The sequence below is a fragment of the Canis lupus genome, chromosome X (genome assembly GCF_003254725.2).
Source record: "Canis lupus dingo isolate Sandy chromosome X, ASM325472v2, whole genome shotgun sequence".
Lineage (NCBI taxonomy): Eukaryota > Metazoa > Chordata > Mammalia > Carnivora > Canidae > Canis > Canis lupus.
In genome coordinates this window covers 25,071,782-25,098,170 of record NC_064281.1, presented here as the reverse complement: position 1 = coordinate 25,098,170, position 26,389 = coordinate 25,071,782, and the positions used below count along the sequence as shown (strand labels likewise).

Genomic DNA, 26,389 nt, shown 5'->3' with positions numbered 1-26,389 from the left:
AAACATGTTTTGGATAATACAAAAAGAGAATGAAAAGTAACTACAAATATTTTCATTTGTCATTAAGACAACCAGAATTTTAAAATCTAATCCCCAACCTGCTTTTAATTTTAATTTTTTTTTTTTTTAGAAAAAGAGAGAGTATGTGTGCGGAGGGGCAGAGGGAGCAGGAGAGAGAGAGAATCTTAAGCAGGCTCCACCCCAGCTCAGACCAACACGGGGCTCAGTTTCACAACCCTGAAATATGACCCGAGTCGAAATCAAGAGTTGGATGCTTAACTGACTGAGCCACACAGCACCCCGCCTAAACTGCTTTTAATAACATTAGCTACCCTTTATTTATCACCCACTATGCACCATGCCTTCTATTTATTACTTCTAACCTTTATTCACAGTGACCCAGCCATGGGTCTTTTCTTTTTCTTCTGCAAACACACCATGCTCGTTCCTGCCTCAAGGTCTTTGTATACGCCTGTCTTTTGGACTGTACTGCAGTGAATGCCAGATCTTTTCTTGGTTGACCCCTTCTCTTGACTCTAGGTTCAGCCATAATTTCCTTTCTTTCAAGAAGCCTTCCGTAGCTACTGTATGTAAATTAACCTTCCCACTAGGCAATTCCTACCACATCTCCCTAGTTTACACTGTCATCGCATGTATCATTGTCTGAAATTTTCTCATTGATTCAGGGAATTGTCTTTTGTATCACCTCTTACCAGAGACTAAGATCTGTGGGTCATGAATATTGTCTGATTCTCTGCTATGTCCCCAGCAACCAGAACAATGCCTGGCATTAATGAATGAAGTAAGGAAGGAAGGAAATCTTACAACATATGTTCAGGGATGGTATTATTTACTTTTTTTTTTCCAGATGTGGAATTTAGGGGTGAAAGAGCTCATGTGACATGCTCAATGTCTTGTTACTTAAAGTAGATTACTTATCTGCTCTTTACCCTCTCCTGCTGTCCCCTCCAGGGCTTCCATGTGGTCAGGTTAGCAGATAAGCAACGCTGTTCAGCACAATCTTAGAAAGGGTCCAGGGAAGACCGACAGGCACAAGCTAGACAGAGTAAACAGCTGCTCTCCTCCGCCAGAATCTCAAAGCAAGCTTTAGGAACATTTATCTGGTGCTTTGAACCTACACGTTTTGAGAAGTAAATGAGGGCTCTAATGCTTAATTCAATCCTCAAACATTACCAGCTCAACTCAATAGGTGTTAATGGTGTAATGGACTGATTTAACCAAAAATAGAATGTTACCCAAAAGTTGGAAATTAAGGTCAACCTCTGAGACTAAAAGTAGAGCTTAAGAAGAGAAGCTGCCCAAAGCAAGTACGTGCTGATGTATGGCTGAGAAGTTCTGTGAACACCCACCTTGCAGCAAGAATAAGACAGCAAGAATAAGGCATGGCTACACTGTCATTCGAAGTTGCACTATTTAATAGGAGATGAGAGGCAACTGGGAGTCTGGAAAAAGGAAACATCAATAATCAGAATTTGTCTCTGTCTTTCTAGTTTTGTGGAGGAAAAAAAAGCCACACAGAACAGAGACTTTGAATAGCAGCTATATCTCACTGGTGCAGATAGATGCACTGTGACACTTGACATTAGGTTCTTTCTATTAACTGTCCCCTTTATGGTACTACATTTGCAAACAAACTTCTAATTGCGATTTAGCTTTTCTAACTAGGTGACAAAAACATTCTGGGTCTCCTTGTTCACAATTATTAATTGTCTTTTGCATTGAAGTCGGAGTCTTAAATATCTGATTAGCATGATTTTATATAAGAGAGAATGATGGTTTCTAGGTATGTTCATAGATCTACGCTTAGACAACTCAAGATTATACTTTTGGACTCTTAAACTCGAAGGCTCACCTAAGTGCTGCCCCATAGTCCTTCCCTGAGCTGCCTCCCCGGATCTCTTGACACTATCTGCAGAAAGGTTCAATTCTACAACCACCGTACAGGCCTGGAACTATATCTATGTGGCAACCTACCAGCACTGGAGCAGGGATGCTCAGAATATTGGGGGAAGAAAACACCACGTAAGACCCAAGGTGGAGTAGGGTGAGGTAGAGGAGTCAAGGTTAATTTTTGTCTTCCTTTTTTTTTTTTTTTTTGACAGAGATTAAATAGAAAAAAAGAGGAGGACCCTACATTGTTAACTTATCCAAATTCTTAATTGAATCATAAGAAAAAAATTCATGTATGTCAATATATTTGAGTCAGTGATACAACAACTGAGGGAAGCAGTAAGACATGAGGGTCAACTCTACAGGTTAATTAATTTTTTCATCATTGCTTTTATTGATCTAAATGCTCTTCGTCTTTTCCAAGGAAATATCTATAATACGTTTTTGATCAATTGCACCCACTCATTTGTGATTTGAGCATTTCCCTGGGTGTGACCTAATACAGTAATAACTATAAACTTTTATGCAGATCCTCAAAATATAGAATAACTGTTCATCATTAAAAAAGTAGCTATACTTACCATGGGTATAGGGACATCTGTGATAAACCAGAAATTAGATTTTCATTTTAATGCTGTTGGCCTTTCAGAAGAAATACTTTACAAACTTAAAAATTTGTGTCAGCTCAACAGTCTCTCCATAGCCCAGAGTGCTAACGGATATCTTATGTCTAAAAAATGTGATTCTTTCTTTGGTTTTCCTGTTACCTGTAAAGAAGGTTCATTTTCAGTTTCTACATTTTTGTCTTACTTAGGAGGGGTTTATTGAACCTCCTCAAGACCACTTATTGGATAATACTTAGAAAAGCATAAATGAAAATTCACACATCTTATCTGGGCCTGTTATCTTCTTAAATGATCTATCCTGTCATTTTAATCTCCAGGAGACATTTTTAGTTTTGTAGATGCTCTTTGGTCCCCAAACCAACTCACAATCCTATTTCTCAATTTCAAAGCAGAGTATCTAACTAAGTACAGGTACATATTAAAGACGTATATTATCATATATATAAATATTAACCAGCACACCATTATTATAAATATTTCCTTTTTCATAAATCTTCTAACATTTTTAGCTCAAGACGTATTCACTAATAGATACAAATAGAATTTTAACAAATTGAAGAACTTTGGTCATAGGTATTTAATAAGGTCATAGGTATTTAATAAGCATGGGGTACTATTAACCTATCTTACTCTTAATTTTAGAAAATAACTGATTTTAAACTGAAGCATGAAGAATAAAAATTCTCCTAAAAACAAGCCGTTTTTAGTATTTTTCTTATAAGGGATATATGTTCATACATCGAATAGCAAAACACAATTATAAATATTTCTAGCCTTATATTCACAGAAATGGATATTCACTACCGTTTTCAGGATCTACGGGCATTGATTAAAAGAAGTTTGCATACGCAACTTATTCACATTGCTTTATTTTTGTTATTGTTGTTGGTATTATTCAGTTCACAAAAAATGTATTTCAAGTCATCATATCCTTGCATTTAACCAGCAAAAGAGTAATCTGGAAAGAAAACATTTACAAACTGGACACATACCCTGTTTATTTTCTCTGAAAATTGCACTCCATAAAGCAAGTCCATTTTAAACCTTTCCCAATATTATACAAAAATATTCTTATGCAAGTAATAAATTTATCTTTAAACATCCAACTTTTTGAAATTTAAAGCAGTCACACCAAAAGTTATCATTGTTAATTTTTCATCTAAACATAGAACACTTTGTGCTTATACAAACTGCTGTTATCATGTGCTCATATACTCATTACATGGATCTGGCAAATATACTTTGCCATTATGCATTAAATTATGTAAAAAAGTATAATCAGTGCAGAACTTGCCTATTTTTAAACAATGTTCTTTAACCATCCTCATCTATATTTGTTTATATATATAATTTCTTTTTGGAAAAAATTTAAGGCAAGTGCAATCAAAATTACAAAATCACTATCTCTATTGCTAACATATGCAGCATTCATATTTAGTGAGTGATCTTCTTCCCTCTTAAAATGAAAGTACAAAATGCTAAGTATGTTATACTTGCTACAGTCGGTTATGTGACCTTACCTATAAGCCATAGTTAAAATCTTTAGAGATATCAACATAAATGTGTACTTTTCTAATGCTACACCAGCAGGAATCTCTGCTACCCCTTCCTATAATAACTTATCACATGTCCAGTTTTCTCACGAAAATACACAGCAAGTTATTCAAATGCCCATTTTGAAGATGACTGTAAATACGAGTTCGCCTCATGGCACAGAATACGTAAGGTGCAGTACTCATAAGCTTGTCAGTTGTAAATTTACTTAACTCTATTGTGTTTCTATCTCACTTCAGTGATGGCATGGATTCTGTAAAGTAAGAAAACTAAAAAAAAATGTTTTTATCAGTAACTGTATTTCTCAAGTTAGGCTTTGCTGAAGACATGTTATTTGCTAAGGACATAATTTAAATGGAATCTGAAAAAATAAGTTATTTCACAGCCCTGAAAAAATAAAATCGACTAAAAGATAGGAAACCCATGGTAATAACTTTGATGCTTTCACAGGCTTTTCTTATGATAGTTGTTGAGTGCAATACCTCCCCCATTTTTTATAAATAAATAATTCATAGCTACAACGTAATGGAAAAATAGGAAATGGAAACAATCACAGAATTCTGCAAAAAGCAAGAACGAGCTCTCTCCTTTAAGATAAAATGCATGTCCTTAAAGAAAAGTTAGTTGAACAGAAACCTGGGTGTTTATATTTAGCCTGTGCAAAAACAATTCACTGAGTAATTTCCTGATGGAGGGCATTATCTTGGGAACTCATAGAACTGTTTATTTAATGTAGGGCATATATTGATTGAATTTATTTAAATGTATAGTTAGTGTGTGTTTTTAATTAGAGTGTGCAGACATTGCACATGCATACACACATGTACATTAATTTAACACACTAAATGCTTCATGTTTCCAACGTTGACTGTTTTGAGCTGTCGTCCAGATTGCATTCTGAAAATAAATCAGGCTCACTCGGTATACTGTCTTTTGCATTTTAGTGTTGAAATTTAGAGAGGCTGTATTGCACTCAGTAGATTTCTACCACCAAATATTATTTTTTGGATGTTCTAGTTTTATAAACCACAAATGGTAAAAGGTCCTATAGTGGCTGTGGAAGTCAAGTCACCAGGATATGGGTGGAAAAAGTTAAATGAATTTTCTAGAAACTCTTTCATGTGGGTATTCCACAAGTAATGTATAAGAACAGTTTTTCTTAACTAGCAGGAACCATGTCCCTGACATATGTACTTAGGATCAGTGACATGATTAGTTCATGAGAATTAGACATCATCAAATAGGACATTCTTTTCAAGAAACAGAAGCTACAAACGTCATCACTGGTCGTCATTCCTGGTATAACAAGGGACATAAAGGTCAATATTAGCCTGGTGAGATGAATATATGTGGCCAAAAATACATTGTCAGTATAAATGATTGAGGTTTGAAATTAAGGACCGATTGGTTTGTCACTGTTGTATAGGTTGTCATTTTGTTGAAATAATACAAGATGGTGCATTTAACTTATCATCTCACAAAGAATTAACTAAATTTATGGGCACTGCATGAATACAGTCTTAGATTTTACATTATTCACTAGAATAGGGTTCACCAAATAACATGATCATAAAAATTTTCAAGGGTTCAATTATTTTGGAGGATGAGCCAGTTATTTGTGCTTTTAACATATACTATAGGTGATTCTTATGCTAAAGGATTTTTGGAAAAGTCTTCATTAGAGGTCATCTTTCAGTGAACTCATTGTTAACATGAGGAAAAATAATTCTTCATTAAATCCAACTAATTAAACAAATTTGGTATCAATATCTTTATTTTCACAATCAATATCTTTGGTATCCCTAATTTTCCTTTTTTTCTTCCTTAATAGAAACAGAAGTGACAATAGACATAAATTCTCTAAGATTTTTATTTTTTATTAACACTTAACTATTTTTTAATTAACACAACTATTCATTATTTCACTTTTGTTCTATGAGGGGGCATTTTTTTGAAGTCATGTATTTCATGAAAAAGTTTACTAGTTCTTTTTTTCTCCCTTCCTTTTGAGATATTCTCAAATGAAGTATAACTGTCTATATAGAGTTCAGTTTTTTTCTCAGGACATCTTCATTGTGAATGCTGATGAACAAAGTCGGTTAAATTATCAAAAAAGGATGACCCAGTTTAGGGTGACATTCATCCGCTGCAAACTTTGATTTTATATTCCAAAGAGTGACAGCAGTTGTAATGACAGAAATAACAACTCCTACACTTGTGTTTCTCAAAGAGTTGTCTGTAGGCCTTCACATTAGAATCACCTGGGAAGCTTGTTCGATAAAGAGATTTCGGGCCCCACTCCAACACTATCAGATTTAAATCTGAATAACCATTTTTAACAAACTTTCCAGGCAATTCTTCTGAAGCGTAAAATTTGAGACCCTGAAGTCCTGCTCCTCCAGTTTTTTGTTTTTTTTTTTAATAGAATCACCTGGAAAGTTTGTTCAAAACAAAACAAAAGAAAATAAAACAAAAACACAATAACATAGCAACTAACAATGGGGACAAACCCCTGACTGGTTTAATTTGAATCTCTGGGACTCTTTAAATCTTCCCAGGTGATTGTAATTGCACCCAGGTCTGAGAACCATGACAAGCCGGCTCATTGGAAGAATTCTCTGAACCAAGGATTTCACCCTTGGCCAAAGGGTGTGATTTCTGTCGCAGTAACATACCCAAATCTCAATTTCTATTCATACCTTATAATGTTTAGCAATCAATTTCACCTTTTACTGAGGAAAAGCATGCTGAGACCATTTAAGAAAGGATTTTAATTCAGATATCAGTTTTCAAGTTCATAATTATAATATAAATGGTTCTTTATTGCCAAGGACAATTAAAGAACTGAGATATTTCATCGCTTAATTTAAACCAGCTAAGGAGTCTTCTAATCTTAAAGTTCTGGCTGCCATTTTTGTAGGTTTTTGGCATATTCTTCTGCTGTTTGGGGGGATGTTTCATCCTTTATCACTTTTCTCCCCCAGAAGTTAGATATTTGACTATCTTGGCAATTTTTCCTAATCCAGTCATTCATGAAGGCTCTTTTTTTTCATTCATGAAGGATCTTGATGATTTTTGCCATTTATCATCTTTCCTAGATTATTAATTACCTATGTTTTTATTTAAATCATGTAGTTATATATCATTCTGCCATATAAACAGAACTAGAAATAGTACCCATCAAGTCAAGTTTGATGTACTACTTAAGTTTTTTTAATTCTTAACACATGTTCAATCAAATATATAACCATTCCAATAAAAACCTCTCTCTGTGTACCATCTAAAACCAACTGACATCTCACTGTGATAAAAATGTCTAATTTAGGCAAACATTGGCTAAACTATTGGTCAAATTTCCATGTTCTCTATTCCTCAGAGCTTCACCCTGCCCTCCCCCCACACATCAGTATCACTGGGCATTAAACATTGATTGATCAAGGATTTTGTCTGACTTACTCTTACAGACCATATATAAGTATGTAAGTAGGTTGTGACTGTTTTAATTCTCTGAATATTTGCCTCGGCCTCTGTTTCTATTTTTTTCCGTAAACGTAGAACTGCTATCAATTAGGAATCTTCTAGAAATAAGTTAAGATGCTCCACGGGTATCAGTCTTTTAACCCCTTGTCAATAGTATGAGTGAAATTGAAAATTCCTGAGAATTTAAATGTGTATGTGTAAGGTGCACACATGGTCCCAAATATTCTTCAACTATAGAGTTTTTTTCTCCTGATACTTTTAATAATGGGTCAGGTCCTAGGACTTACACTTTGCAATACGATATAGGAATTATACACTAAGTCGTAATCCATATAACATCTTACTTTTTCAGTAGAAGCTATTTTTCACATTGAAAAACCCTACTGAGCTAGAAATGACTTTATGAAATTTTAAATATATTAATTGCTTTGAAGTCCAACCTGAAATAACCTTACGGGTTTTTTTTAGAAATGTTACTTTCCATTTTCATGATGATTTGTCTTGGCGTCATCTTTGACTAGTGTTTCCTAAAAGGCTGTCCTAAGGTAGGAATTCTGCCTAAACAGCCCGTTCATTCTAAGAGGCTTCTGGTTGGTCCCTTGTTACATTTGGGATGGAAAGATTTACCACCATTCCCCTCCCCCCAAATAAAGAAATTATAGGTTTACTTATTTTTAACATAAAATAAAAAGTAAGGCCAAAAACATTTCTCTTTAGGAATGACTGTGCACTCTAAGTAAGTGTAGACAGAGTAGAGAAATAAGATGATTAAAGAGCTTGGTCACTTTAAAATATTACCTGAGGGGACTGTATTTTAAGGTTGTTATGTGAGTAGTACCTTAAAAAGAAAGGAATAAAATACCTGGGGAACAAGAAGTAAGGAAGAGAAACAGCAAAGAGGACTTACGTGCTATAATTCCTTTCCTTTCTGTTTCTCCAAGAAAGTTATGAAATAGATGAAGGAAAAATGCAGAGTTTAACCTTGGAGCAATCATTAATGTGATAATAACTTTTAAACGATCAAGTTTGTGATTCAAATCTTTCCATAATCCAAGAGTGAAGAACGGAAGAGGGACTGTAAATGAGCTTGATTTTTTTTTTTAAAGCAAGGTTTTCTTTTTGTTCAGCCCATTGGCCATTTCTTAAATCCCTTCTTCATAATCATAATAGGAATTAAGTCTAAGAATTATATGCTTATAGAGACATAAACAGAGAGGGAAAGAAAAGTTTAACAAGAGTTATTCAAATTAACGAAGGTACTTACATCTGTTCCAACAACACATTATTTAATTTATTTTCATCTATAATCAGGTAGAAACCAGAAGAAACATTTGTAGCTTAATAAATAATTTAATTTCTTGAATTTCTATGTAACATATAAATTTATTTTTACAGGATATATAGAGAGCATACTCATAGAGAGCAACAGACTTATGAAACGACTATAAAACACAAATTATAATTCAAGTTTAAAATTTCTCATTTTTACACTTGTATTTGTCTATTTTCCTATTGCTAGTCAAAGCAAAACCAAATATATAATTGTAAGTATTCTAAGAAAAAAAAGAGCGCCTCCATCACCTACGCGTGAGTTACATACATTCTAGATTGTACAAAATCAAAGAGGGTAGGCAAAACTAAAGGGAAACACTACGTAAAATGCACTTTTTTACTGACTGTTGAACATATCTGAGAGTGTCTGAGCTTAAAATTTGACTTGAACACCAGCATAGGAAAATGATGAAATTCACTTTCCTACTTGGGTTCCCTCAAACTCTGAAAATGAAACAGTTTTTACAATTCAATAGCAGATTATATGAACATATCTCCACGACTTTGGTGGAAAGAACACACTAAAAATTCTAGTTACCAGGAGCATATGCTGCAAGGAATTTGGACAAGTGTCCATGTATCCTAACATTAAAGATGTCTTCATCCCAGGTGAGAATTAACCTAAAACACTCACATCTGATCTCCCCAAATTTAGTCTCTCATTGACTAGTAAGGATAGATCCAAATTACTTTGCCACATGTTCATGCACTATGTAATATGTCATTTTACATTAAATCTTTTTTTTAATGACCAGCATGCCCTTTGAAACTTAAGGTTATCTGGACTATGAAGATTGAAATTTACAACAACATCAATATTACACATAAGAATCTCAAGTTTATGTGCAGTTCTTCGGTTTCTATTCATTTAGTAGTGGAGGGAACACAGTGTAATGATTTCAAGTGACTGCCTGCTTGTTAAGAAAGAATACTTTTCAGGCGTGTAGATCCTGGGGGATGTATCAGTGAAGGTAGTGAATGGTAGTAAAACAACGGTGCCTGATTTTACTCAATTCAATGAAATAGGAATTTGTCAGTGGACACAGAGACTACTCAAGAGAAATATTTAAAGGACAGGAGGAAGATTTTCTTTTTATAGATATTACATGTCTGTAATAGAGAAATGTTTTGTATTCTGAGCCTGGAAAAAGAAATGATACCTGATGGAAGATGAGAACTGAGTCCCTTCTTCTCAGTTTGGTCTTCTCTATGCATGTGACTGAAGCTTAAGGATGAAAAGACCTGAGATTAGGACAGGGATGAACTCGTCATTGTCATCCTTGTCTTTACTGAAACTCAGTCAGGCCTTATAGTTCCTTGTAACAGTATCTTAATTATTAACATAGCACAAACTTTCACCTTGCTGCCAGTCATGAGTAAAAAATAAAACTAAATAACCACAATCTCACTTCAGTTGATGTCTTAAAGTTCTTCGCACTACTCCAAAGGCATATCATCAATCCTGAAACTGGCAAAAGCACAATTGCCGAAAATCAAGTGTATAACCAATTCTAAATCTTGGCACAAGAAAATGAAGTCTTTCTGAAAAAACATGTCAAGTGGTTGTTTCTTTTACTCCTGTACCAGATTATTTCTTCTTAGTTTTCTGGTGGGAAATCTGATTAAACCCCAGTCATAAAGAAGTTTCATGAAATAAGGCATCATGCCAAGCCATACGTCATTCACATTCCTCCAAGACTATCTTGCATAAACTAAGAAATGAGTAAACTAGCAGAGTGTTTGTTAAGAGTCAATTATCATTTCTCTGGGCCCGAATTACTTGCCATCCCAATTTTTTCCTCACTATAAACCAAGTCTCCCACAAAGTCCGGTCATATTGGAAGAGGAGTTTCGTCTGTTTGCTAAAAGAACGATAATCATTCCTTGAATTTTCATGAATGACGGTAAGGAATAATGGGCCTAACAATGCTGGCAAGATATGTGCTTTATGTGAATGTCAGCTTCTGAGAATATGGCGTAAATCCAAACATCAATAGCTTTTCAGGTGATGGATGTTTTTGAGACTCACAACCAGGAAAACGGTTTTGCACACATTCACAGTGTTTTTTCACATTCACATTTTTGTCTGGAATTTCAAGGACTTCATTATTTCCTTCAGTCCTTTTTATATAGACTCAAAGTGTCCTTGAACCCAAGTTTAAGGATAATCAAAATTTGACTGTTAACTGCTTTCTTTGCTCAGAACAGTCCTGTAGGAAGGGCTCAGGATAAGGTGAAGAATAGCTCTGCTTCCACTGACAAGCTTCCTCTTAGGGAAGTTCGTTGTATCATCAGGTCTTTGTAATAACTGTAATATACTGTTAAAAACTGTGTTCAGTGATAGGGAGTATGTGCCTATAGGTGGTATTTCTGACACATTTGATAATATATCACCTCTCTTGATCAACTACACAATGATGGGAATAATGACCAAGCACATTCAGATCAGAGACAATAAGGGATTTCCCTGTTCGGTGCCTGTGCATTCTCTTATTCCGTTCATTCATGTCACTTGCACACCGATGATCTCCTTTGAATCTCACTAAGCTTTCTTCTGAGACTAATGACACACTTAAACTAAATAGAGAAAAGAAAGAAATGAAGCAGAAGATTAAAAAAATACTTCTTGGAAAAAGGAGAACTAGGGTATCATTCAAGAACCAAAGAATAATTTATAAATATATGAATTCATGTTTTCCTAGAAATGGTGGTCTTAATTTACATACATGGTATCTGTCAAAGTTAATGACTATTCTAGGATAAACAAAACTCACTTGGAGTTCAGAGGTTGGCTCTGAGTTAATATTTGCTCTTGTTACAAAATGCTAAGTAGTAATGAAATAAGGAAGAAGCCAGTGTCTAGATATTTAAGATTAAGCTGATAGGGTTCAAATACATAGGTTATGAAGAAAGTAATAAACACAAAATGATTGACGGCTTGAACAATCAGGTGTTCAGCTATTGAAATATAATAGGTTCAGGTCTCTTAACTCATTGTGTTTTAGATTTAATTCACAGAATTGATCTAAACTTAAATCAGCTGGCTGCATAAGATACAAATTTCTTCCTTGCTCATAGGAAACCTAAAGAATGGATTACAAATTAAATAATCAAGGATTTGAGCACCAGTATACAGGGTAGGACGCTCATAGGCAGCAAGGAGAGGTTACATTAAAGAACCAGATGGACTTTGAATCCATAACATGTCACTCAGAGCCCAAGCAGTGAATGATGAACAACAGGCAATAGCCAACATCACACATGTCCAAGTTTAGAAGCCCATTCTCCCCCTCAGCCGGGCTAACATATTCACACTTTCAACTGTGTTTCTACAGCTAGAATATTCTTATCCCCCACAGCCCCCACCGAAAAAAGAGAAGGATGAAACCTAAGCACTAGGGAAAATACATTTTTTCTCTTTTTATTGTGAGTTCTAACATAACTTTTGTTAAACATAGAGCACGTGAACACATGACAGTTTCCTTCATTTGTTCTCACATGGAGCTGATAGAGGAATACTTGGGAGGAATGTTTCTAAAGCCATAGATAGCTTCTATTCCATTTATTTTCTCTTTTTTAAAAAAAAATATGACAAAGCATTAGAGGAAAAAAAGTTTCTTAAATTGTGAGAATATCAAATATTATCCATCAATCCCTGAATCATGCTATTCAAAGTGCTTAAATCTACACTAAAAATAGAACAAAAAAATATACTCCCAATGCAGTTAAATTAACACCTATGGATGCCTAAAATATGACTGTGGTCTGATTACTTCCTCTACACACTTCCATCGTGCACTTGAAAAAAATAAAAAATAAAAAAAAAAAGAAATAAATCAGGCCATTGCCATGTTTACAGTTTTCTGAGCACTGGGGGAGGCTGGAATCCAGTCCAGTGAGATTCACTGCCACCAGTCCCTGACAGGTGTCCATAGTACAAAGTAAACAATGGCCTTCTTGGATTCTGAAAATAACCCAATGTGCAAGGCTGACAAAGTTTATGTGTCCTTGCAGCTTCAGTTCTGGTTTGTGAAAATGTGACACAGGTCCGAGGGGAGCATGGGAATAAAGAACAGATTGTAGAGAAGGACCCCAGGTGACTTGTCAGGGAAATAAACAGTTTTTAAGCAAATAAAAATCACTGCACATCCCAAGGCTCCTTTACTTTGTCACACAAATACCAAGACCTTTGCATTGTTGCAAAATTCTTATGTTCATCTCGTACATTTGCAATTCAATCTTACCCTCCCAAATGAACTCTTTTGAAGTTTGCACTTTTTTTGTGTGTGTGTGGCCAAACTCACACCTTTAGTATTGTGACCCAAACTGTAGAATTGTTTTCTTGTTATATGGTGGTAGGAATAAACTGAACATACGACAGTCACGACACAAGCCCACAGGCGATGACTGGCATGGAAGTTCCTACAAGGAATCACTACAGGAATGTATAAGTTCTATATCAGTGTTTTCATCACATTGATTTTTTTTTAACTAAAAGCTACGTAGGTAATATTTCCCTTTAACAATTCCACCCTCCGCAAGTTCCTTGATGACTGATTTTGCATCATCTTCAACATGAATATGTATTAGCTGCTTATGCCATTAATTTCAAACATAAAGCTAAATGGTAAGGGATGAATTTCCTGGGAGCATCAGCTTTCTGTTTCTGAAAGATAGAATTACACAGTTAAAATAAAACGAATTATTTATACAGTAAAATTATTTTAAACACTTTCTCATCTAATTTAAAAACTATCTTGTGTAAATAATGTTTATTTTGAAAATATTGATTTCTGTTGGTACTCATGTTTGACCTCCTGAGTTCTTATATAAACACTTCGATGTTAATAAGTGTTGCTTATGTTCACAAACTGAAACCGAACACTTGATTCTGAATGTAGTGTTGAAAATTAAATACAGTGAATTAACATTTAAATACAAGGGGATCCCATAATAAGTTTCACAGATTTGTTCTGACTCTTTAGAAAATAACATTTCGTATAATACAAGGTGACATACATATTTGATGACACATCCTGTCCTTCCCTTTGGTTTGGAAGCCTTCAATGTAAATTTCATTTCGACTTGTGTTGATTCACCCTTTTGAGTTAACTTGCCTGGCATTTGCACATAATCTCATTTGCAGAAAAATTATAGAGGGAAAAAGAGGAAGTAGAATATTAAACAAAAACAGCCACAAACACATTCATGCCTTTCCAGGAAGTGATCAAATATAGGGCTTGATTTTTTTTTTGTTTTTTTGTTTTTGTTTTTTTTTTTTGTTTTTGTTTTTTTTTGTTTTTTGTTTCTTTTGTTGTGTGTGTGTGTTTTATATATATATATATATTTATATAAGGGTACATCAACTCATTTAAAAAACAGAAACAACACTCTCTCCCCATTTTCATGCCCTTGATCTTCTCTTCTTAGCACTCTGTAGTGGTCACTGTCAAGTGACTAGCACACTTCTGGGTCTGGAGTGTATTCTGACGAGCAGTGAATTAAATGTTAAGACAGTTAGACCCACCCCCACCCCTCCTCAGAGTTTACACATCATGCCGCCATTAGAAGGGTAGAGGTGGGGAATGAGGTGGGACAAGGAAGAGATTCAGGGCTCTGATTGGCGGGGCCCTCCTATGAACAAGTGTTCTTCTCATCTTTTTTTTTTCCCAAATGGCAATGCTGGCATTCGTTGCACTGCTCTCTGAAGGCCCACATGGCCCTGCTGATCCTAGGCAGAACCCAAGAGAGGATCCGGTGCTCCTTGTCCCATCGGATAGATTTGTCCAAGCACCCCAAGGAAATGTTAAAAGCAAAACAAAATCAAGAAAAGAAAATAAAACCCATTCTAAAACTAAACTAATGAAGCAAAAAAGGGTTTTCTATCTACACATAAGTCTCTTCTTTAAAAAAATGTAAATTTACAAATTCCAATGACATATAAAACAAAGTCAAAAAATGTAATGGTAAGAGACATGGTAAAACAGGAAGACACTGATGCTACAAAGAAATTGCCAAAAACATATGTACAAGACCCTGTTTTTCCTCGTGTTCTAGAGATTGTAATGCATGTTTTTAACAGCAGCAGTCGAGGATTTAGTTCCAGGCACTGGACTGCAGACTCCACTCAAGCTCCCAGGGACAGGTTGTCCCTTGCTTTTCTGTCACCAAATCACACTGGATATACTGGTCTCCCTTGGCAACAGCGGCAGGATGGCACTGTTTGTGTGGGCCTCATCTGGATTCTGCTCCCTGCTCGATTTTGTCTGTGGCCGCTGCCCGTTGATGAGTGTCATAGGGATGTTACAATAGGTATGCTGATTTCCTATGGAGGTAAGAGGCAGGGTGCCGGTAGGAGGTACGTCATACTCGTAGCTTCGGTAGTAGTGTTTCTGACGCATTTGTGAATGGTACGTGTTGTGAAAGGTGGAACGGAGATCTGGATGGGCAGTGGCTAGAGCTGTGGAGGTGGCCGCAGCCATGGAAATGGCCGAGACAGTCTGCAGCTCCCCAAAAGGCCCCTGCTCGCTAACATCTAAAGCCTGCTCGTGTGTAATGGGTTCTATCCTCTTAAAAGGCATTTCATATTGTAAACGTTTCCAGAACTTAGAGTTCAACTTGTTGCATTTTGGTCCATGCCACTTAATAACCGTCAGGAGCTTGATGGTGTGCTTGAGGGCTTCCACCTCCTGGTAGTTCATAATTCCTCGTAGTTCACTGCATTCGATCAGTATCACTTTAATTTCTCCAGTTACAAGCATGTTTCGAAGTCTGGTCTCCAGCTCAAAGATGCTCCAGCCCCTTCTGACTACATAATTTGGGGTCATGACAATAATCAGCCTCTTGCTTTGATCTACACACCTTGCCACATCTTCAATGTATGCTACAAAAGAGAAAAGAGTTGATCAGAATGACTGGATCAAACATCTGGTCCCGAAAGCCCCAGTAGCTTCTCTTTCACACATCACATGAGAATTGTTGCTTGCTGGGTAATACCTCAGAAGTTGAAAATAACCAATGACCACAGTGAATAGAGTATGGGCTCTTGCTTTTCTCAATACTAGAAATATTTTTCCTAGGTACAAATCTCGCGCTTGTTTTTTCAAATGTCAAGACTCATAGAAGGAGATGCTTTATAGAATAATGGAACTAGCTTCTCAGGAGTTCAAAAATTAAGTTTCATATAAACACATAATGACATTTCTTTCTTGAGCCACTGATAAATACAATGTTTGATGGATGTAGAGAACCACAAGTTAAAATTCTGCCTTAAAAAATGATGACACACAGACAAAGAATATGCACACTCTTAAATGAAAACATTAACTTACTTCCAGTTGGAATTAAATCTCTATCTGGTATAAACAACTTATATCCATAGTGCTTTTCAAGCATGTCAGGTAGGATTTCAAGAGCAAAGCGTTCTTCTTCCCCAGTCTCTTGATTCCACTGGTCAGGATCCACTTTGGTGTATGATAAGTATGCATCATAATCTTTATTGTCTGTCAAAAACATTACAAAGTGAAGTTGAAGTCACTACTCTCCAAAGAAAATATTAGGACATGAAAACATTCAACTCTTTTCAAAAACATCTCTAAATGCCCTACTTTGGGGAGACCAAAGAAAGAAGCCTTTATTAATTTTCAATAGGAATTCAAATGATGCCAAATATTGTGGAACTAATGTGGAGGTATAAAGGGTCACATTTTTGTTTGTTGTTGTTGTGAATACAGTAGTAAGAAAATTAACAAAAAGGGCGATGAAATGATCTTCCAACATTTTTGATGCACAGGTCATGGAGATTCTTGATTGCTTATAAAAGGCACTTGGTTGGATAGTATGTTCTTACTCTAAATGATTGTACATTCAACTAATCCTGCGTTTAGTCATTTTACTCTGTTGATAAAAAAGAAAACTATACTTGGCTTGCCCATGGAGGAATGATATTTTGATTGTGGGCACTGTACTGATTTTCTGTTAGGGAGAAAATACAATCAAGCATGGAATAATTACTTTTCCACTGAGAGCCAGTTCTTGGATTTGGGGACTAAGAATATTATTTCATTGAATTAATTATTTTAGAACACCGTATTGTTTTGCTGATCTCCATTTATCTCACATGTAAAATATGCCAAATATTTTTACCATGTTTACCAGTTCGACCAGGAGAATAAAAAATTACAATATAAAGGAATGAAACTTAGTTCTAAAATCTGTTTCTTTCATTATTCTTTCCCCTTTTTACATGGAAACTCTTAAAATATTTGACTAGTATCATGCATTATCTTTATCTTAATTTTTTAACATTAAACATCCCAAATTTCATATTTGTTGTTTCTAATTAAAATAAGTCATTTATATTCTGGATAGTCTCTCATTCATCCGAGGCATTTTCAGAATGTGATATCAGTATTCATAACTCACCTCAAATCTAAATACTACCAATATACTGAGTTTACCAAATACCAATATCCTTAGTGCTCTTTTGTACTTCCCTGATGATTATCGGTGTATTACTCAATTATCACATCAAGTTGAACTGAAACAGCCCTAAATTTCAGGATGAAATGAGCTTTGTATTTGGCACAGAACACTTAAAATTTTGGGGTTTTAAAACATCAGAGACAGAGGGACATCCTTAACTATTGCTCTGGGTGGCTTTGGGGCACTCTTTTTTGACTTCAGGGACTATAGCTCACTTTCAGAGATCCATATGGGTGTGTTCATTTCAATGGTCTGATAGTCCTGAGCCATCTTGAAGTTATCCTATAATTACAACTTATTAGGGCAAACTCGGAACTATTCACTGTATCTGATTTTAACACAGGTATATAAGAAACTAACACCTCCACTATAGGATGTCTGAAAGAAAACTTTTAGGTATAGAAGATTAAACAACAACAACAACAACAACAACCAGGCTTTAGGTTAAAAAAAAGTTTAGGAGCGCCTGGGTGGCTCAGCAGTTGAGCATCTGCCTTCAGCTCAGGGCGTTATCATGGGGTCTTGGGATCGAGTCCCACATCGGGCTCCCCGCAGGGAGTCCGCTTCTCCCTCTGCCTGTCTCTGCCTCTCTCTCTGTGTCTCTCATGGATAAATAAATAAAATCTTTAAAAAAAAAAAAAGGTTTAGAAAAATAGCAATCATCCCAAACATGCCATACTCTGATATTTGGTATTTTCTTTATTCTTCAATCAGGAAATAGTACATATTATAAATAAAATTCAATTTTCACCAAAAAATGATTACATTTGCTACATCAGGTCATTCACATATGCCAGCAGTCTATAGTGGTACCATTTTGTTGATGTAAACACTTTAGTTGAGTAAGAAATAATAGAAAATAGTACATAATAAAGCTAGTGTGTAATACCCATTAAAATTTATTTACTTATTTTTAAAAAGGTTTTATTTATTTATTTGAGAAAGAGAGAGTGAGCACAAGCAGAGGGAGGAGCAGAGGGAGAAGCAGACTCTCCTGCTGAGCGGGGAGCCTAATGTAGGGCTCAATCCTAGGATCCCGGGATCATGGCCTGAGCTGAAGGCAGATGCTTCATTGACTGAGCCACCCAAGCACCCTACCAGTTAACATTTAATTAAAATGTCCATTCAATAGATATTCACATGTCATATCTATGAGATAGAAGACTTCCTTTACAATCCCAATCAGTAGCTTCCAATCTAGTAGGTGTAGGTCAGTCAACAGTTTATTTCTAGAGGACAAACATGTTGCTAAGAGTAGTACAGGGGTCATGGGCCAAAGGGAGGACTCCTTGAGCCAGACTGTGAATTATAGAGTGATTTCTCCCATATACTATTTTCTTTCTTGAAGGTTGTTTCCTTCCAGTTTGCTACAAAATACCATATAACATACTGAAGTTTGCCCAAATCTGGGAAGTGTAATGACTAGATCCTCATTCTTAGCCCTTTGTCTTTTCTAAGGTGAAAAATATTTGAAAAGCAGATCAATATGAACACCAATAGGAACAGAGAACTTATGACTCAGAAAAGATGTGAACAACCGGTCCACTGATACTGGTAAATTCCAGCTTGATATCACTATTGCTTACATGGTGCTGGGTCCCTGTCTCTTCCATGGACATCTCTCTTATATCTCAGAAATGCTGTTATCTCTCAATATGTTTTCTGTGACCTGCTTCATTTCTCTCTCAGCCCACTTTCCCTTAAACATCTCCTCTCCTTCTATGACATCAATAATCACTTCTATGTAGCTAACTCCCTAATTTAGATGTGCAGTCCTGTTTTTTTTTTCTCGTAAACTACCAACCATACCCTAATCTTACCTGGACCCTTTAATTTGGATGCTCAGTGTATACCTCACATTTAACATGCTCACAACAAAACAAGCTTCCCCTCTCAAGCTCTGTTCTTCACCTTTTATTCCACTTTAATAACAGGACAATCTCACTTGTTTAGTCTCCAAATGTCAGACGTATGTTCCACCTATCCTTTTTAATTACTAATAACCTTATAGCATTCATTGGTAAAAGTCCTTTGGATTCTACTTCCATCCTGGGTCCTGACCTACTCATTTCTTAGCTGTTATAATTCTATTTTAGTAGGTCTTCCTCTCTGTTTCTTTCTCCTTATGGGCCATCCCACATAGAGTTGTAAAATTTATCTTCCCAAACATCACCACTGCTTACGGTATCTCGGAAAGTCTTTATGGTTACTCATTGTCAAAAAACCAGCAACTAGATCTATTGTTGATTTCTTTTGAATGTGAGTCTGATATCTTGGAGATATCAGACTTGGAGGTGATCTCTTTTCCCATGTACAATATTATTGTGCTCATATCTTTTTTTCTTTGACTACAATATCCTTGACTCAGATATCTCATCAGGGCTTAGTAGATGCTCAAACAGATCTGTTGATTAAATAAATGAATAATCTTTCATTTGCATATCACATGACTTATATCTTACAGCCAGTGTGGGGATTTTCTCAAGACCTGGGCTATCTTCTAGGAGAAATGGCTTTGCAGATAACACTCCATGCTGCCTAGACTCCTTAAGGAATTACTAGGAGCTATGGGGTCAGCATTTAACAAGTTTCCTTTGGAATAGCCTTGAACTGTACTTTCTCAGTGTAACCCAAGGGAAGATCTTAGAGTCCTTGTGAACTCCTCTGAAAAAGTCGTTTTCAGACTTGAGTATGAAAGACAACAATTTGGACAGCTTGCTAAAATATAGATTGATATGGGGCGCCTGCGTGGCTCAGTCAGAAGTGAAGTGTCAGCTGAAGTGTCTGCCTTCAGCTTAGCTCATGATCCTAGGGTCCTGGGATTGAGCCCCACATTGGGCTCCTTACTTAGTGGGGAGTCAGCTTCTCCCTCTCCCTCTGCCTGCTGATGCCCCTGCTTGTGCTCTCTCACACACATACTCTCTCTGTCATATACATAAGTAAAATCTTTTTTTTATAATTTTATTTATTTATGATAGTCACAGAGAGAGAGAGAAGCAGAGACACAGGCAGAGGGAGAAGCAGGCTCCATGCACCGGGAACCCGACGTGGGATTCGATCCCGGGTCTCCAGGATCGCGCCCTGGGCCAAAGGCAGGCGCTAAACCGCTGCGCCACCCAGGGATCCCAGTAAAATCTTTTTAAAAATACAGATTATTGAGCCCTACTTCCAGAATGTTCCACTCAATAGTTCTAGAGTAAGTCCTGAGCATTTGCATTTTTTAGAGATTTGTTTATTTATTTGACAAGCAGAGGGGGGGGGGAAGAGAGAGAGAGAATGAGTAGGAGGGGCAGGGAGGGAGAGAGATTCTTAAGCAGGCTCCACTCTGAGTGTGGAGCACTACCTGGGGTTCAAACTCATAACCTCAAGATCATGACCTAAGCTGAAACCAAGGGTCAGATGCCTAACTGACCATGCCATCCAGAAGCCCCAAGAATTTGCATTTACAGCAACATATTGGGTAACGATGCTGCTGGTCCAGGGACTACGCTTTGAGGAACTCTGCTCTAGGACAGGGTACAGGCATCCAGAAGGCTCAAAGGCATCAAAGAACAGCATTCAGCTGCTAGGAAATTGAGCAGACAACAACAAAACTAAACACTGCAGCATCAGATCTATGGTAAGTGGTGCTGATACTTACAGAGGATGTACTCTAAACAAAGAAGCTGAAAATCCACACTTTCATCAAAAAGGAAGTAGGTTCTTGCCCAGAGTAATATATACATTAACTGTATTAGGCTTAAATGAACCTCAGAAATTGGTGCTAAGGCCTCAGTCAGTTTTCTATCTCTTTATGTCATCTGGACAAATTTATAGTGGTTAAGCTGATATCTCTTGGATAAAAAGGAGTCATTCACATGCAGATCATCTTGGTAGTAAATGTGGCTCAAAAGCCCCTTGTGAGCATCTGCAGCAGCATCCTCAATCAATGGAACACTTGATTGATATCTAATTCCCCTTTTTCCCCCCGAGTCTATATCAGAGCAGAAATGGACTGGGCATTTATTTACTACCAGAAGGAAACTCCTGATTTAAAAGTTATCAGACTGCAAACATCACGCCAGATACCATACTAAATCCAGCAATGTTCTCTGACCCGAAATCATATGGATTCTAAGATTTCTTCCATTTTCCCAATTACCAGATGAATGTGAATCTTGGGTAACATCCCTTCAATTTGGTTTAATATCTGTGAGAACATATACTGACTAATCTTCATGTTTGAGCTTTATGTGACTGGAGAAATTTGGAAAAATCAACATTTTTATAATCATTGAAAAAACAATATGATGCTAAGGTTTTTAAAGAATGGGTCTGCAATCTTTTCAATTCAACTTAAGTTTATAAACAGCTTAAAAGTGGTAAATAATAATAGGCTAGTACAAGACTATATTTCTTATTCTAAACTTTATTCTTTGTGCTCGCTTCAGCAGCACAGATACTAAACTTTATTCTTTAAATTTTATTTTCTGTAATTTAAATCCTTAACTATAATTCTGTTCACTGCAGAGATGGAAAACAGCTGGTGTACATACTCTGCAATAGTTTGCACAAATTCGAATATAGTCATTGATTTACTCTTCCCATGACTTTCAAGCGATTCTGATTGCAACGTTTAACAAAAAAATGAAAAACGGGTATGATGTCAGCAAAATGGCCAAATAAGATATCCATGCATAAATCCTCTCAGCCATGGTCCAGAGCAAGTCCTGTCTACCCAGGGCCCCAGAGAGTAATCAGGCTGCTCTCCCAGGGATCCGCTGGGAGCCATATCTGTCCACATACCTGGTAAAAGCCCGCTGACTAAAGATTCCAACTCTGGACTTTGAAATGGACAATTATATAAATACTGTTTTACTAAGCAAAGTACTAGAGGTAGGTCCATACATCCAGGCACCAGAGAAGGTCCTTGACCACCTGAACCCCTGGTAACAAGCCTGCCAAACACGTTGCTCACTGTAGACCCAGAAACAGTCGCAAAATTGGCTCAAACCCAGGATGACTATAACTCTGGAGGCAATCTCACTGGCTTGGGAAACAGACAGGAGAAGGACTTTACCTGCTGAAATCATTCTATAGAGACTATAAGAGGTGTTTGTTCCTTCAAATGCACAGACATCAATGCAAAGGTACATAGATCATGAAGAATCAGGCAAACACAACACCAAAGAAAACTAATCAAGTTACAGTAACCACCACAAAGAAATGGAGATACACAATTTGTTTGACAGAGAATTCAAGATAATCATCTGAGGGGCGCCTGGGTGGCTCAGTGGTTGAGCATCTGCCTTTGGCTCAGTTCTTGATCCCTGGGTCCTGGGATCGAGTCCCACATCGGGCTCCCTGCAGGGAGTCTGCTTCTCCCTCTGCCTATGTCTCTGCCTCTCTCTCTGCGTCTCTCATGAATAAATAAATAAAATCTTTAAAAAAACAAAACAAAACAAAATAATCATCTTAAATAAACTATAGAAACTGAACTGTAGAAACCTTGCAGGCCAGGAGAGAATGGGATAAAATATTCAAAGTGATGAAAGAAAAAAATGTCAACCAAGAATACAAGAACACTATACTCAGAAAAGCAGTCCTTCAAAATTAAGGAGAGATAAAGTCATTCCCAGACAAACAAAACCTAAGGGAGTTCATCACCACTAGATCTGCCTTACAAGAAATGCTAAAGGAAGTTTTTCAAGTTGAAATGAAAGGACATTAAGTAAGAACATGAAAACATAAAAATATAAAACTCAATGGTAAAGGTAAATATACAGTCAAATTCAGAATACCCTAATACTGTAATGGTGGTATAAATCACTTTTATCTCTAGTATAGAAATCAACAAAAATAATATTAAAAATAACTACAATTATTTATACTAGTTCTATGAAAATAACTATTGGTTATTTTGATAGGGATTGCATTAATTCTGTACATTGTTTTAGGTAGTGTGGACATTTTAACAATATTTGTTCATGAACATGAAATTTCCTTCCTTTTGTTTGTGTTGTCTTTAACCTCTTTCATCAGTCTTTCATAGTTTTCAGAGTACAGGTCTTTTACCTCCTTGGTTAAGTTTATTCTTAGGCATTTTAATATTTTTGGTGTAATTGTAAATGGGCTTTCTTAATTTCTCTTTCTGTTGCTTCATTACTGTTGTATAGAAGAGCAATAGAACAAATAATCCAAAACTTTGAATGGAACCACAAAACCCGCCAAATAGCCAAAAGAATCTTGAAAAAGAAAAACAAAGCTGGAGGTTTCACAACTTATCACAATTCCAGATTTCAAGTTATACTACAAAGCTGTAGTAATCAAAACACGATGGTACTGACACAAAAATAGACACATAGATCAATGGAACAGGATAGAAAGCCTAGAAATAAACCCATTATATGGTCAATTAATTTTTTTTAGGGTTGAATCATTTAACTATTTACTTCTTAACCACCAGATACATACATTTATACACAATGCACACACTTCTCACTGTGAACAATAGTAATACGGGAATTGAGAAAAAAACTTCATAAAGATCTGAGGATAAGTCCATATTTCAATGTATTGTATACATATTGTATGATATTCTCAGTATATCATACAATAGAAAATAAAAAAGCAAATTGTTTTTTTTTAAGATTTTATTATTCATTTGAGGCAGACAGAGAGAGCATGAGCAGGGGAGAGGGTCAGAGGAAGAGGAAGAAGCAGATTTCTCCATTGATGTGCTCAATCCCAGGATCCTGAGATCATGACCTGAGCTGAAGACAGACACTTAACAGACTGAGGCACCTGGGTGCCTCAAGAGCAAATTATTTTTAATGAATTAAAAGGCTTTCTTTCATGTACAAATTAGCCCTAAGTTGTATTTGTATTTGTATGTGTGTATGCACATTTACATTTTCTTTGTTTATTTTAGAAACATTGAATGAACTTAATAAATGACTTCAGTGATACAGGACAATACAATTTCCTAATCTTCCAAATCCTGTATTCCTTATATATTGTTATAACGTGATCTCAAGAGGTGACAGCAATTGTGATAATAAAAGACAAAAAATACTAATGTAACTACTTATCTAATTTTTTCAAGTGAGAAAATTAGTGGCAGTCAAGAATAATTGATAAAAGAGTATCATTTCATAGAATAAAACAATAGAAAATAAAAACCCTCACTCCTTCAAATGCTTTTTAATTGTTGCATAATTATAAGAATATTGTTTTAAAGTGATGTGACCCATAAAATAATTTCAAATTGTAGATGGTTATGCTGATATATTTAAAATTATATTTTGTCATATTACCAACTATTATCATCAAATTAAATAGGAAAACATCAGTGCTAATTGTGGCTTTATTTTTTTTAATTCTTAAGTGGAACCCAATGCAGGGCTTGAACTTACGACCATGAGCTCAAGACCTGAGCTGAGATCAAGAGTTGGACGCTTAACCGACTGAGCCACCTAGGCATCCCTTTATTCTGTTTGTGAAAAAGAACTTCTGGTGCCTTTGTGTATCAAGTAAATGGATCTTAAAAATGGATCTGTAGTGACTGAGTTTCTTTTACTAGGATTTTCTGGATGACGGGAACTTCAGATTTTCTTCTTTGTAACATTCTCCTTAATCTACAGTGCTATTGTGTGGGGAAATATTCTCATGACAGTCACAGTGACATTTAGTTCCTACCTTCATTCTCCCTTGTACTTTCTCCTTGGAAACCTCTCTTTTGGGTACGTGTCTCTCCACTGTCACCACACCCAAAATGATCACAGACTTGCTTAAACACAAGACCATCTCCATATGGGGCTTCATGACTCAGATGTTCTTTATGCACTTGTTTGGGGATGCTGAGATGACTCTGGACCATTCTCTTACACCATACATAAAGTTAAACTCAAAATGGATGAAAGATCTAAATGTGAGACAAGACACCTTCAAAATCCTAGAGGAGAACACAGCAGCATCCTTTTTGAACTTGGCCACAGTAACTTCTTGCAAGATATATCCATGAAGACAAGAGAAACAAAAGCAAAAATGAACTATTGGGACTTCATCAAGATAAGAAGCTTTTGCATAGCAAAAGAAACAGTCAAAAGTAAAAGACAACCTACAGAATGGGAGAAGATATATGCAAATGACATATCAGATAAAGGACTAGTATCCAAGATCTATAAAGAACTTATTAAACTCAACACCAAAGAAACAAACAATCCAGTCATGAAATGGGCAAAAGACATGAACAGAAATCTCACAGAGGAAGACACAGACGTGGCCAACAAGCACATGAGAAAATGCTCCGCATCACTTGCCATCAGGGAAATACAAATCAAAACCACAATGAGATCCCACCTCACACCAGTGAGAATGGGGAAAATTAACAAGACAGGAAACAACAAATATTGGAGAGGATGTGGAGAAAGGGGAACCCTCTTGCACTGTTGGTGGGAATGTGAACTGGTGCAGCCACTCTGGAAAACTGTGTGGAGGTTCCTCAAAGAGTTAAAAATAGATCGGCCCTATGACCCAGCAATTAGCACTGTTGGGGATTTACTCCCAAAGATACAGATGCAGTGAAACGCAGGGACACCTGCACCCCAATGTTTATAGCAACAATGTCCACAATAGCCAGACTGTGGAAGGAGCCTCGGTGTCCATCGGAAGATGAATGGATAAAGAAGATGTGGTCTATGTATACAATGGAATATTACTCAGCCATTAGAAATGACAAATACCCACCATTTGCTTCGACGTGGATGGAACTGTAGGGTATTATGCTGAATGAAATAAGTCAATCAGAGAAGGACAAACATTATATGGTCTCATTCATTTGGGGAATATAAAAAATAGTGAAAGGGAATAAAGGGGGAAGGAGATGAAATGAGTGGGAAATATCAGAGAGGGAGACAGAACATGAGAGACTCCTAACTCTGGGAAAAGAACAAGGGGTGGTGGAAAGAGAGGTGGGTGGGGGGTGGGGGTGACTGGATGATGGGCACTGAGGGGGGCACTTG

The 26,389-nt window shown here is 36.4% G+C and overlaps 1 protein-coding gene across 2 annotated transcripts in view; it reads right to left on the bottom strand.

Moving 5' to 3' along the window:
* Positions 1 to 3,386: 3,386 nt before the first annotated feature.
* Positions 3,387 to 26,389, bottom strand: part of IL1RAPL1 (interleukin 1 receptor accessory protein like 1) — a 1,374,783-nt gene continuing 1,351,780 nt past the window's right edge. For both annotated transcript variants that reach the window (XM_035712241.2, XM_025439149.3), the window contains 2 exons: positions 16,235 to 16,405; positions 3,387 to 15,786 (listed from right to left, as the gene is read on the bottom strand). In XM_035712241.2, coding sequence (XP_035568134.1) covers positions 15,068 to 15,786; positions 16,235 to 16,405 — 890 coding nt within the window. In that variant the 3' untranslated portion in view covers positions 3,387 to 15,067. The remainder of the gene's footprint in view (positions 15,787 to 16,234; positions 16,406 to 26,389) is intronic.